The sequence below is a fragment of the Bos mutus genome, unplaced genomic scaffold, assembly GCF_027580195.1.
Source record: "Bos mutus isolate GX-2022 unplaced genomic scaffold, NWIPB_WYAK_1.1 CTG242, whole genome shotgun sequence".
Taxonomy (NCBI): Eukaryota; Metazoa; Chordata; class Mammalia; order Artiodactyla; family Bovidae; genus Bos; species Bos mutus.
The window spans coordinates 156,367-170,661 of NW_027219748.1; the positions used below are offsets into that span (position 1 = coordinate 156,367).

At 40.9% G+C, this 14,295-nt stretch overlaps 1 protein-coding gene and 1 pseudogene across 1 annotated transcript in view; both read left to right on the plus strand.

Moving 5' to 3' along the window:
* LOC102283914 (ATP-binding cassette sub-family C member 4-like) overlaps window positions 1-9,320 on the plus strand; it is a gene marked incomplete at its 5' end in the record, with an annotated part of 162,023 nt that extends 152,703 nt beyond the window's left edge. The window contains 3 exon segments of the mRNA XM_070366897.1: window positions 2,841-2,975; window positions 7,471-7,536; window positions 7,538-9,320. Coding sequence (XP_070222998.1) covers window positions 2,841-2,975; window positions 7,471-7,536; window positions 7,538-7,630 — 294 coding nt within the window.
* Window positions 9,321-9,677: 357 nt separating this feature from the next.
* Window positions 9,678-14,048, plus strand: LOC138986895 (small ribosomal subunit protein uS12-like; annotated as a pseudogene).
* Window positions 14,049-14,295: the final 247 nt, after the last annotated feature.

A 14,295-nucleotide genomic window follows, 5' to 3' on the forward strand; every position in this document is an offset into this window, starting at 1 on the left:
GAAATGTCTATTTAGGTCTTCTGTCCATTTTTTGGTCGGTTTTTTGATATTGAGTTATATGAGTTGTTTGTGTATTTTAGATATTAAACCCCTGTCGGTTACATTTGGTTTTATCCCATTCATTTGGGGATGTCTTTTCATTTTGTTGGTGGTATTCTTTGCTGTTCAAAAGCTTTTAAGTTTGATTAGGTCCCATTGTTTACTTTTGCTTTTTTCTTTTGCTTTGCGAGACTGATCTAATAAAACGTTGTGATTCATGTCAAAGAGTATTCTGTCTGTGTTTTCCTCTAGTTTTATAATATCCAGTCTTATATTAGGTCTTTAAACCACTTTGAGTTTATTTTGTATATGGATTATTTTGTATGGTTGTATATATACAAAAAAATTAGTGTGTTCTAATTTCATTTATTTCCATGTAGGTGTCCTGCTTTCCCAGTACTATTTGCCAATGACACTGTCTTCTCCATTGTATACTCTTGACTACTCTTTCATAGATTAATTGACCATAGGCATTTGGAGACCTGTGTTTTAAAATTGTACTTTTTCTTTCTTGACATCAGAACGAGTAGTTATGTTCTGTCATGTTATACTTAAGTAAAATTGTACATTCAGAGCATCTGAATTGGCCAGGTTACAGAAGATATAAATTATTATGTGGATGTGACAGATTCTATTATTCTTGGGCTCTTTTGAGAGAGCTGCCCTTAGCAACAGAGAAGGCAATGGCACCCCACTCCAATACTCTTGCCTGGAAAATCCCATGGACGGAGGAGCCTAGTAGGCTCCAGTCCATGGGTCACTAAGAGTTGGGCACGACTGAGCAACTTTACTTTCCCTTTTCACTTTCATGCATTGGAGAAGGAAATGGCAACCCACTCCAGTGTTCTTGCCTGGAGAATCCCAGGGACAGAGGAGCCTGGTGGGCTGCCGCCTATGGGGTTGCACAGAGTCGGACACAACTGAAGCGACTTAGCAGCAGCAGAAGCAGCCCTTAGCAATGACCCACAGGAGTGAACAAAAGATTAACAGGAAAATGGACTTTATGAGACTTAATAAATATTTCTAATTAAATACAAAGAATGGAATTAACTGTAATACCTAGATGTGGAAAAACAACCTGTATCTTGTTTAGAGTTTCAGCATACTCTCTTAAGATACATTTACTCTAAATGAAGAAGTACTACTTAACATCAGAACAGTTTTTATAGTTATATCATTTGAGCAAATTGTTTCAGACACTCCCTCCCCTCCCCCCAAAAAATCATTAACCAAAGTCACTAATTAGTTGAAATGGAGAGTTGAGCCACTTCCTCCTTCTTTCAATTTCCAATTAGCAGACCTATTGTGCTTAGTCACTCAGTCGTGTCTGTGTCTGACTCTCTGTGACCCCATGGCCTGTAGCCGGCCAGGCTCCTCTGTCCATAGGATTCTCCAGGCAAGAATACTGGAGTGGGTTGCCATGCTCTCCTCCACCGGTCCTCCCAACCCAGGGATCGAACCCAGGTCTCCTGCATTGCAGGTGGATTCTTTACTGTCTGAGCCACCAGGGAAGCCCAAGAACACTGGAGTGGGTAGACTATCCCTTCTCCACGGGAACTTCCCCACCCAGGAATTGCATCAGGGTCTCCTGCATTGCTGGTGGATTCTTACCATCTGAGCTACCTGGGAAAACTGGCAGACGTATTAATGAGCAATAAAAGGGGTGTAAGGAAAGAATTTAGAAAGAAATAAAAAGGAGCAGTGAAAGATAATTTGTGAAAACAGGCTCAGGTCCTAGACAGTTCAGATTGGGCTGCCTGCATGTGCTGTGTGGTCCATGATCACTAGAATTACAAGCTCAATTTCTTAATTGCTTCTTTGATCTTATCCAAGGAGAAAATTGGATTTCTAGAGTTTTTTTTTTTTTTTTTTTTGCAGAGCAATTCTACTAAAGCTGCTATGTAGCAGCTCCTTTTGCCAGTCTTATACTCTCAGAATAATAAACTACAACCACAGCCAACTTCAAGAAACATCTTAACCTCTCAGATAAAGGATTCTGCCCCTCTTAGCAGCTGACAGTAACCAAGAACCATAAAGAAATTCAAGAAGCATCTTCTTTTTTCCCAAATACTGCTCAGATTCTGTCAAACCAATTTGACAATTTGCTGTCAGGCCCCTGCCATCTGGTTTGTCTGACATCAACCTGCTTTTTAGAATAATTGACTTCCATTTTCTTGAATCAAGCTATTTTCCAACTCTGTGTATCTGTATAAATATCCCTCAAAACTCAGAGTCTGAGAGCTAAAAGCATTAACTAATAATAATAGCCCCAAATGCCCTGGACAGAATATAAGATGCTACATACTGCTGAGTGTCAGTAATCATACTATAAAACTTCTATTTTCTTCCTTTCCTATAACCTTATAATAATAAAAGATCAGGTTAGGCCTTTGTTTGCCTAGTAAAACAGGGGAATCAAACCATTTAAACACCAGCCAGACCTACCACCCAAATAGATTCTCCCTATTCTCCCTTTCCTGCCTGTTTCTATATTGTCCAAGTTTAATATTACTGTGAAACATTTGGCGCTCATGGTAAAGAACCCATGTGTCATTGCAGGAGACTCATAAGAAACATGGGTTCAAACCCTGGATCGGAAAGATCCCTTGGAGGTGAAATGGAAATCCACTCAGTATTCTTGCCTGGAGAATCCCATTGACAGAGGAACTTGATGGGCTACAGTCTATAGGGTTGCAAAGAGTCTGACACAACTGAAGTGACTTAAACACACACACACACACATACACAATATGTTACTGTGAAACACTGGTGTTAATTGGTTTCTTTCTGCTGATTAACAGGTTTTGGATTCAGGGAGACAGAAAGAATATACTCGGCCATATGATTTGCTGAAAAATACAGATAGCCTGTTTTACAAGATGGTGCAAAAACTGGGCAAGGCAGAGGCCTCTGCCCTCACTGAAAGGGCAAAACAGGTGAGCCTGCTGCAGGGTGTTGTAATTACAGTTTGTCTCCAGGTTCAGTCTTCAGAATATCCACCCAGGATCTCTGTGCCCTTTTCAATCCTGAACCTCCAGAAACTAAGCTTCATGACTGGGTCTTAACAACATGTGGCAGTTGAAAGCAGGTCTGCTGAGAATCTGCAGCAGTGGTGGGGGTGGGGTTTAGGATGAGTGTGGGCTTCTGTGCACGCGCACCTGTGCCTAACAGACAGATTTCAGATAGGACTCACCACACACTTGGACCCTAGGTTCAGATTCCCTTAGAGCACAGAACACTATCATTTTGCAGACCCTTTATGTTTCATTCTGATTGGTTCTCAGCACATTTGTGATGCAAGTGCTGTCCCAGGAACATCCATGAAATTTGAGAGTTTATGGAAAAAAATTCTGGAATATTTTGAGGCTGGGAAGATTTACCAGGAAAAGGTATAAGTTGCTTCTGTTTCTAACCTGTAAAGAAAACTCCTACATGTTATGTCACTTAATCCCTAATTCTTTGTCATTTAGAATTTTATTCAATTACCCCCTCCCTGCCCATGCTCCCTGTAACTTCCAGAAGAAGGTATGTTGCCATCAGGATAAATCAGGAATTCACAATACCTTAACACTGTACTCTGAATGGTGCTTGAAGATGAGGTGGGTGAGAGCACTAAGCACTGTACATGGTGTGAGGAAGGTCCTCGATGAGTGACATTCAGTCACGTGGTGTCTTTCTAACAAATGTGAGGTGATAGTGTCTTGGACAGATGTGACAACTGAGGTCTAGTTTAAGGACTTAGCCATTGTCATGAAGCCACCTGTAATTCATTCTGGAGCAAGGTGGGGTTGACATTGATGGGAAGATGTGGTGCTCTTGCTGTTTGAGATGCATGGTTTTGGGTGGGATGAGGCTTCAGACTGGATGTGGTAAGGCTTCCCCATTGAAAATTTATCTCTGGGTATTAAATTATGGATGCATTTTACCTTCTTCATATTTTTCTGCATTTCCAAGATTTTCACTTGTAAGTAGAATAAAACTATTTGTGTAATATTTAAGATATCTGTTAAAGAAAACATGCCCCAGTATCTAACAGTATTTCTGCATGAAAAATGTATCTAAAATGTGGCCTAAATTCCTCTGTCACTGTTTCATCTCAGTCCTGCTTAGAAATGAGGAAATGCACACCAGTGCCTTCCACTGTTCATAGGGTAGGAAGGAGATAGTTTTTTGTAGGTACTATATTGCATGCAAATGTTGAGAAGCTGACCATGGAACTCTGTATTTTTTGTGCCTAAAATTCACAGAGTGCTTTCATCTAGAGTGTCTCCGAGTCAGAGTTTCCCTCCTGAGACCTGATAATCATTAGTGATTTCCCATATCACCAAGTCACAAAGCAGCAAGGACTCTTAAAACCCTTTTGTTCTTTTGATCTTAGGCATTATACATCAAAGAGATGTGTGATGACACTTATGTGTCAAAGTGTTCATTTAAAAAACTATATTATCCTTATGTATGATCAAGTCATTGAGTGATGAGAAATTGATCTCAGAATTTTAGATATGCCAGATAAGATAATAGGGTTCAACATCCTCATTTTATAGGTGAGGAAACTAAGTCCTCAGAAGGAATGTGGTGTCGTGTGTATAATTGGTGTTAAGCTAGTTTGCAGCAGACACAGAATTAGAAATCTGTTCTTTAAGTGTATGTTTTAAATCAAGTGTCACATAAGATACATACAGAAGCAGACATAGGTCATAGAATTAGAAATCTTGTGATTCCTGGTCTAGTAATCCTGCCCCTACTCTAACAATATTAATGGTAAGTTATATTTGTGTAGTTTTTTTATAATTTATTTTACACAGTTCTTGCATGTATGATTTCACATAATCCTCATGACTGCCCTTTTTTATTGCAAGTCATGGATGAAGAGATTGGTCCAGGGCTCACCCAAGGTCACAGAGCTGGTCCAGGGAGCACAGAGGGGGAATCGCTGGGGAGGCTGAGTGCAGACCTAGGTACTGTGTTTTGTGTTGACTCTGAGAACACTTCTCCTTTCACATGGTAGCCGAGGTGGAGGTGGTCACTCACGTTCACAGGGTGACAGAAACTCACTCTTAGATTTCAGTCCTGCCACTGGCTCATGTCACCTCTACAGAAAGAAATGCAGTTCTTGATTCTCATCCCATCTTGACATTACTTCTGCATACTCTACATCCTCTTAGGAGGATAAGCTGTCAGATTATCAGTTTTTTGAATTTGCAAGCATCAGATATCAATGCCTTGTTCAGAGCTGTAACAATGGGTTGATTAGCCTAAGTCACAAGGTTTTTACTCTAATAGAACAGAATTCATTCATCTGAAGAGAAACCCAACATCTGGGAGAAGGTGTTTCCATATCACATTTTCTTGAACAAATAGTTCAGGCGAATTTATCACTGATTGACCCAGATCCATGAAATAGTAGAAAAAGTACCTTTTAGATTCATAAAGCTGAAGAGGGCATTAGTCTGCTAGGGCTGCCATACAAAGACCACAGAGCAGGTGACTCAAACAACAGAAACGTATTTCCTCACAGCCCTGTGGCTGGAAGTCTGAGGTCAAGATGTCAGTAGGGTTGGTTTCCTCTCGGGTCTCTCTCCTTGGCTTGGAGACGCCGTCTTCTCTCTGTGTCTCACATGGACTTCCCTCTGTTTGCCTGTGTCCTGATTTCCTCTTCTTATAAGAACTCCAGTCTGTTAGATTAGGACCCACCTGTATGACTTCATTTTAGTTTTATTGCCTCTTTAAAGATACTGTCTCCAAACAGTCACATTCTGAGCTACGGTGGTGTTTAGGACTTCAACATGTAAAATTGAGGGGACACAGTTCAGCTCAAAGAATGAATGCCTGTCATCTACTCTGTTCTGTGATGAAGCAGGCCAGGTTGAGGTTTTTGAAATTTCTTTGTTCCCAGTGTGCAACAGAGATGTCATTTTGTCTATTCATGAAATCACCTAATAGAACCCAGAAGTTATAAAATCCTCGTATCCGAGCTCTGGGAGCCTGGACCCGTTTGAATAGATGGAAGAGGCACTTAGCATCCACGTGGCCTTGTGTCCTCCAAGATCTCTAAGCCTCAGGTCCTCAGCTGTGTGTGGAGCAGGGATTACAGCCCTGCCGGCTTCTTAACACTCATTACAGGGATCAGATGAGAGAGCAGATGCTTAAGGGCATTGAAATATAAAGTGTTTTACAGTATAAAAGTCGGATCATTTTTTAAAAGGGTGTAGACAGAAGACTTGCCTTCCAGTAATAAAAAATACACCCATAGTTTAAGTAGCTTTAGAGACTCTAAATCAGGGGTCCCCAACTCCTGGGCTAGACTGTTATGGTCCGTGGGCTGTTAGGGACTGGGCCATATGGCAGGAGGTGAGTGGTGTGCAAAGGAGCAAACTTCAGCTGCTGCCCCCATTGCTCACTTTACACCTGAATCTCCTCTTTCTCGCCCTGTCTGTGGAAAAAGTGTCTTCCAGAAACTGGGTCCCTGGTGCCAAAAAGGTTGGGGACCACTGCTCTAAACAATTAAAATGTATTTATAATAATATATTTTAAAACACATGGCTTATCTAATGCTACAAAATTTAAAAACTTTTTTAAAATACTTTTTTAAAATTTATGAACTAAAGATAAATCACTCTCCACTCCTGTCATCACACAGCTCCCTCCACCACCCTCCAAGGTGGAGCCCCAGCACCACTGTTGACTGTTCTGTTGAGATGTTCTGTGTATCAGGAAGAAAATTCCTGTTTCTAAGCACAAATGATAGCTATTCTTTATTTTTTCACTCAGTGTTGTATCTCAGATTATATCAATGCATATGGTTATCTCATTCTTTTTAATGACTACGTGTGTGTGTGTTAGTCTCTCAGTCGTGTCCAACTCTTTGTGACCCCATGGACTGTAGCCCACCAGGCTCCTTTGTCCGTGGGATTCTCCAGGCAAGAACATAGTATTATGCTTTCTCCATTTTGTACTCCTTATTTTCAATGCTTGTCAATCAGAGTTTATAAAATACAGGGAATACAGCCTGATACTAACATCCAAATTTGTTGTGCTCATTTTATGCGTGAAAATGAGAAACCCTTGGGCAGAGAGTATTAATAGATTTCCCAGCCTCTTTGTCACCTTGTTTTCAATTTCTCTCCAGGCTTTGAGTCAGTAAAATGATTTTACTTGTCAATTTACTCTAGTGATAAAGCATATCTGTGAATCAGAATGATCAGAACTCAAGTGTATCTACGGGTTGTTTGGCATTAAGTCCAGCCCCAAATGAAGGTTTTAATGGGGCTACTTCCTCCATTGAATAAGTACACCCCTGGTTTTTCCTATTGTGCCTCTAGTAGTGATAAGATTTGCTTCACGTGAAGCAGTGGACCTAAGAATGTGTTGCCTTAGGAGAAGGAGTTTAAAACTCATAAATATGTGTTTTTTGTCTTTTTTCCCCCTCAGGTGCACTCTGAAAGAAAATAACCAGATATCACTCACAGTGACCATGTGGTAATGAATATTATGAATGACAAGTGGACAACCATCAGCCTTCACAATTTCTAAGTTGACTCTGTGCTTCTACCATGAGTTCATGTCTATTCCAAAGGCATTTTTCCAATAGGTTTCTGCACTGCATAAATTATATTATACTTTTTTTACACCAGCAACAGATATTTACATATTACAAATATTAATCTATAATTTTTTCTCCAGCTTCACTCAGTGAGTTCAAGCTCTTGCAAAAGGATTTCTTATGCTTATTTATATGTAATACTATTTTCTTTTTTATCCAAATCAGAGGTGCAGGCCACCAGTAAGAGCTGGTTTTGTGTCTTGAGAGATTCTGGAGCCAAACTCATTTTCTAACATTTGAGACGAAGTTCTCACAGATTTTTTTTTTTTTCTGTTCCCAGAATTACATATTACTTTCTAATTATATTAGGGATTCTTGAAGACTGTGTGATGATGCCGTTTTGTATCACCACTTCCTTTAACAGAACTACTATCCATTTTCCACTCAAAGACCTCTGGTTAAAATACGACAGAGAAAAGTAATAGGAAAAACATACAGTAATGTAGTTTAAGTAACATTATAGGAGAGAGAGGTGTCACCCTCCAAAAAACATATGGTTAAAATACAGAAGGACAATATTGTACGTTCGTCCCCTGCATTGCAGGCAGATTCTTTACCACTGAACCACTGGGGAAGCCCTCTAAAAGAGAAGGAAGAGAAAATATTCTTTATCAAAGTAGGAACACTTCCAGGGGATTTGCTAATGAAGGACAGACATGTTCTAGACTGTCTTCTAGATAGAGGATTTTATTTTTTACATTAAAAAAATTGTGGTAAAATAAATAACATAAAATTTACCATATAACCATTTTTAATCACACAATTTGGTGGCATTAATCACACTCACAGTGTTGTCAGCCTTCATTCTCTGGTTAACTTTCAGTAATTATATTCTTCCTATTCAATGTGTTATTTCTGCAGAGTCATTTTGGTAAGTTTCATTTTTCTAGAAGTGGATCTGTTTCTCGTGCTTTTTGAGCTTGATTGACACAAATTTATTCACAATATCTTACATGTTTAATCTCTGCAGCATCTCTGTGTTCTTTTGGCCTCTTAATTTTCTTTGAACCTTCTCTTTTTTATGAGTAATCTTGTATAACTTTTTCCTTTTTTCAAAGAATCAACTTTTTGCTGGATTGATGCTCTGTTTTTCTTTCTAGTTCATCATATCATTCTTTCTTTCAACTTTTCCTTTTTGAGATTTTTTTCTCTAAATTCTTAAATTGCAAACAGATTAATAACATCATTATTTTTCTAACCTAAGTTATATAAAACTGACATTTTTTCTGAGATCCACTTTAGCTACAGCCTACAAGTTTTGATACTTAAACCAATCAACAGCCAAAGTATTATGTATTTTCCAATTCCTAATTTAATTCATTAACTATATCTTTTACCCATGAGTTATTTATAAGTATAATGTTCTCTAAATTTCAAATGCCAATGGATTTTTTTCTATTAGATTGAACATGTGGAACTGCTAACATTCAGCCTTTTGTATAAAATGGCACTTTCATGTGTTTCAACATAATAGTTTTCTTTTGTTATTAATATATAACTTAATTTCATTTTGGCCAGACAACATTAGGTTATGGATTTTAAACCAAAAGTAATGATATTCACACAAAAAGTCCTTGTTTCCACCATTTTGTATTTTATTTAGGGGTTTTAAAATGTTATAAGTACATGTGTAACCAGTAATTTTCAAATAAAATTACTCCCTAAGTACTGGAATATTTTCTGATACATGTTGCAGGCTGGTTCTCTGGAATTAGACTCAGATTGAGTTTAGTGCTGGGATGTTTATCAGGGCTGCCCTTGGAATCAACACCGTGGAATCAGGAGGGAAGAATCGGGATAGGGCAGAAGGAAAGATCAAGCTGGATCACTGGCTGGATGACCTTAGCTGATCCCATGGGGCATCGGGAGTGAAGATGGCCCTTCAGGGTTGTCCTGACACATTCAATGGCCGGTCTTTATATCTCCACCTGGAAGGATTATTGCATGCAACCTGGTGGTTGAAGGTTGCCCACTGGCAGCACCCCCAGCAGCCAGGCAATGAGTCCTTGAAGGGAGGTCTGAACAGCACGTCTCCATGTCCCGCCACATCCTCTGTCACAGCTCTAAGGTAGGTGATGAAGATGTCCTGTGGGGAAAACTCTTGATGACTGATGTGTAAGTCAAAATTATGAGTTAGTGATTCTCCTCAATACCCTCTGGTTTAAAAAATAGAGGAGAAGGTCCATGAAGGGGAGAAATCTCATCTTCTAGGGTCAGCTCAGTCGTCACCTCTTCTAGGAAGTCACTGTAAGATCAGTCATCATCCTAGGTAACTCGTCTTTCTGTAGGACCCTGAGCGCCTCTCGTTTGTTAAACTGAACCGTACTTGGTTAGTGTCCTATTGTCATCAGTGCGGTGATTCTTAAACAAGGGGCCTGTTCTTTCCATTTTACACAGGTTATGTAAACTATGTAGCCTGCCCTGACTATGAGTATTCATATGGTTTGTTTTCTCACTAAACTAAGTGAGAAAAAGACTTGGAACTGTGCCCTATTCACTTTTTAATTATATCTTTCAGCACAGTATCTGTTACATAGGGGGTGCTCAGTAAATGTTTTCTGAATGAGTAAATGATGACTGAGAACAAACCTTCATTTTCAACTTTATAATTTTGGAATTCTAAGAAGTAGCCTGGGATAACAGAAAGCCCTGGTTTTGGAGTCAGTCACACTGATCTACCTGTTAGGTCTTTCTCTGCTCTCACCAGCAGTGTGGGTATCCGAAGAATGTACTGTCCAGAGTGGGACACTTGAGAGTGAAAGGAAAGCAGTAACCAGCCAGAGTGCCAGGGAAATAAACTGGCACCATCTTTGACAAAATGGACTATGGACACCCTTCAGCCATGTAGCTTTAGTCTAAAAACAATTCTGTGCATGTATTTATATAGATTCTGTTCTTGAATCAGCAGCATGGTCCTAGTGTTGAAGAGGGTACCTAGAAACACAACAGGTTTTTTTAAATCAAGGTTTCATGTGTACATTATTAATTTTAATTTTAAAACAATATGGATTAACTGAGTTTTTGTTTTTTAAGCCTAATGTTCTAAGGAAATTTTTGTTTTCAAAGACTAAACCAGCAGTGTGTTGAAAACTGGGAGAAATACATATTTATTTGAACTTAGACCTAAAAAATAACATTACTAGAAGGAATAACATGCCCCAGCCCTAAGAGACCTTCGTCTATACACCAGAACCATGTGACCTGCCATAATCAAATTGGGATTGTGTGATATTTTTAAGAAGAACAAGGTTAAGACTTAGACACACTAAGAATGTTCTACATGGAGCTTACATTGGAGGGTTCTGACTAACTTCACTCTTTCACTCAGCAACAATGCTCACAATTATCCACCTGATAGGTGGAGGCTTTGTGTATTCCAAACCAGTGTTTGATCCAATAGTTAATCACATTTAATTCTGGAGGACATTATGTGAAAAACAGTTTTTAAATTACATTTTGCAGACTACCTAGACAAAAAAATGAGTCTCTGAGATGGAGTTTATATCACATTAGAACTTTTGTAAGTAAATAACAATAAACAGTAGATTGAGGATTTTTAAACCCTACATTTGGCAACAATAAAAATTTTTTTATTTTATTTTACTTTTTAACTTTACAATATTGTATTGGTTTTGCCATATATCAACATGAATCCATACAGGTATACACGTGTTCCCCATCCTGAACCCTCCTCCCGCCTCCCTCCCCGTACCATCCCTGTGGGTTGTCGCAGTGCACCAGCCCCAAGCATCCAGTATCGTGCATTGAACCTGGACTGGCGACTTGTTTCATATATGATATTATACATGTTTCAAATCCATGAGTTTATACTTATTCCAATAAGACATAAAATAGGACTAAGGGAAATTTATTTTTTACTGTAGGAAGGCAACTCACAAATGTAGACAGATTGATAGAAAAGTACCATATGGGAGCCATTGTCATAAATAATTCAGACAAAATTCATCATTGACTAAACATATGTTGAGTGTTTGGGTGTTGGAAGAGACACAGCATTTTCATGGACTCAAAATATCTTCTCAGATTAATTCTTTAGGGAAGAATTATATTTTTAAAGTGGAAAAATCAGACAAACACCAGGCTAAGCAAGTAACTAGAGTAAATATTAATAGTGAACCTACTGACACCCTTGGCTTTTTTTTTTCTTGTTTCTTTAAAAATATACATAAGTATGGTTGACTTACACTGTTGTGTTAATGTCTGCTGTACAGCAGTGATTCAGTTATACATATACATGCATTCTTTCCATGTAGGTTTAATAAGCAGGGTGACAATATACAGCCTTGTCATACTCCTTTACCAATTTTGACCCAGGCAGTTGTTCCATGTCCAGTTCTAACTGTTGCTTCTTGACCTGCATACAGGTTTCTCAGGAGACAGGTAAGGTGGTCTGGTACTCCCATCTCTTTAAGTTTTCCAGTTTGTTGTGATCTACACAGTCAAAGGCTTTAGCGTAGTCAATGAAGCAGAAGTAGATATTTTTCTGAGCAGAAACCATAAGGCCCACAAATCCTGGAAACGGACTTCCTGGTCCTTTACAGGAAAACTCTGCCCACCCTGCCCTGCGGCTCTGCTGTTCTAAGTGCATCCTGTGGACCAGCAGCATCGGCTGGCCTGTGAGGCTGTTAGAACACAAAATCTTGTCTCTATCCCAGACCTACTGACTCAGAATCTCTAGAACCCAGGTGAGTCCTGCTCACAGTACAGGTTGGGAAGTGCTGGTTTAGAGGCCCTGCTCAGGTCATCCTGCGTTTGCACCCTCCCCAGGTGCAGACAGCCAGAGAGGACCAGGGCATGTGGCCACCTGGAGCCCCGCCCACTCCAGGCGGTGCTGTGAGTACCTGGACCCTGTTCCCAGCACCAGTGCAGGCCTCCCTCCTGGGGCCCATCTTCCAGCCCGACAGGTGGTCAAGATTCAGCTGTTTATGGGGCAGAAGAGGGTGGCCTGAGCTTGGACTTGAAGGCTGGAGGTGCTCTTGCTTGAGCAGCAGATTCCTCAGGGCACAGAGAGGGTCAGAGCCAGAGGTGGGAAGAACAGGGGGAGGGCTGGGGGCTGGGTCGGCCCCTCCCTCTGCTGTCCTGCCTTCTGGCTCCAAACTCCAGGGTCCAGGAACCCCAGCCTGCCAGGTGGTTATGAGGGTGTACTTGACAGTGTGTTAGCTTGATTTATAACTTTTAAATATTTAAACATATAGGATGGGCTTCATTATACTCTTGACCCAGGGCCCACAGATGTGAGTGGCAGGTCTGTTAAATGCTTCTCAGAATGTTCTCAGAGGACCCCCTGCATCCCAATCCACTGGGATGTTGGATCAGACCTTTGGGGCTGGAGCCTAGGACTCTGTATTCTGACCCCTCCCCTGGTGACTCTGATCCACAGCAGAGCTACAGGAGCACTTGTAATGGAGAAAGGTGGGGCATGGAGTGGAGCTGCCCTGAGTGTCGGGAAGTGTCAGAAGAGAGGGAGGTCCCAGGTCAGAGGAAGGTGCTGACCACAAGCTCACACCTTCCTGCTTCTCTCCTGATTCTCCTCACAACCTGGCCTGACCCCACCTCTGGGAGTTGGCTGCAGGGAGAAGCTGCTAGAACGGGGCAAGGGTGTCCTCCTGCCGATCGTGGTGCTCTCCAGGGCTGCCCTGCAGAAGGAAGGACCTGAGTTGGGGCAATAGGAGCAAAGGGGCTGCAGGCGCCTGGAAGGACCACACAGACCCACCCAGGGAGTCAGGCTAAAGCCACTGAGCAAGTCTTTGGGCAGGGAGACCTCCTGGTCCCGCGGGACACAGGTGGAGCGGGGACAGACTGTGCGGTTCCACCGGGGCTCAGAGGCTGCATCTGTCAGTAGTCTTATGACCTCTAGCAAGGTCCTTAAGCTCTTGTAAGATGGGGGTCCTAACATCCTAGTACCCTCTGAGTTTGTGTTAAAATTAAACATGATGGTCTTTCGTTCAGGCCCACAATGCTGGTAGGATGAGCAAGGGCTTTTGCCAGGAAGCTCTGTAGCCACCGATGAGCCCAGAAGCAGTATGGTAACAGTGTAAGAAAGTCCATTTGGGCACAGCCCTGAAGGCCAACCCTTTTGGATGCACTTCTCATGCCAAGAGAATTGTGCTCGAAAAAATAGGGGTTGAAGCCAAACATCCAAATTCTGCCATCAGGAGATGTGTCAGGGCTCAGTTCACCAAGAATGGCAAAAAATCACAGCCTTTTGTACCCAGTGATGGTTGCTTGAATTTTATTGAGGAAAATGATGAAGTTCTGGTTGCTGGATTTGGTTCCAAAGGTCATGCTGTTGGTGACATTCCTGGAGTCTGCTTTAAGGATGTCAAAGTAGCCAGTGTCTTTTTTGGTCTTCTACAAAGGCAAGAAGGAAAGACCAAGATCATAAATTTTGATGATGAGAGAATGATATAATAAATTTTCATATACCAAAAAAAATTAAATGTGATATGATAGTTAAGTAAAAGCACATCCTTGTCACACAGAGCAAAACAAGGGGCAGCTGCTGTTTATTGGGACGCTTATTACATTACACCTCTGCACTTCTTGATGCTCGATATTATAGGCACTTATCACTGCCTGTGTTCAATCATGTCTGACTCTTTGTGCCCCTATGACTGTAGCCCACCAGGCTC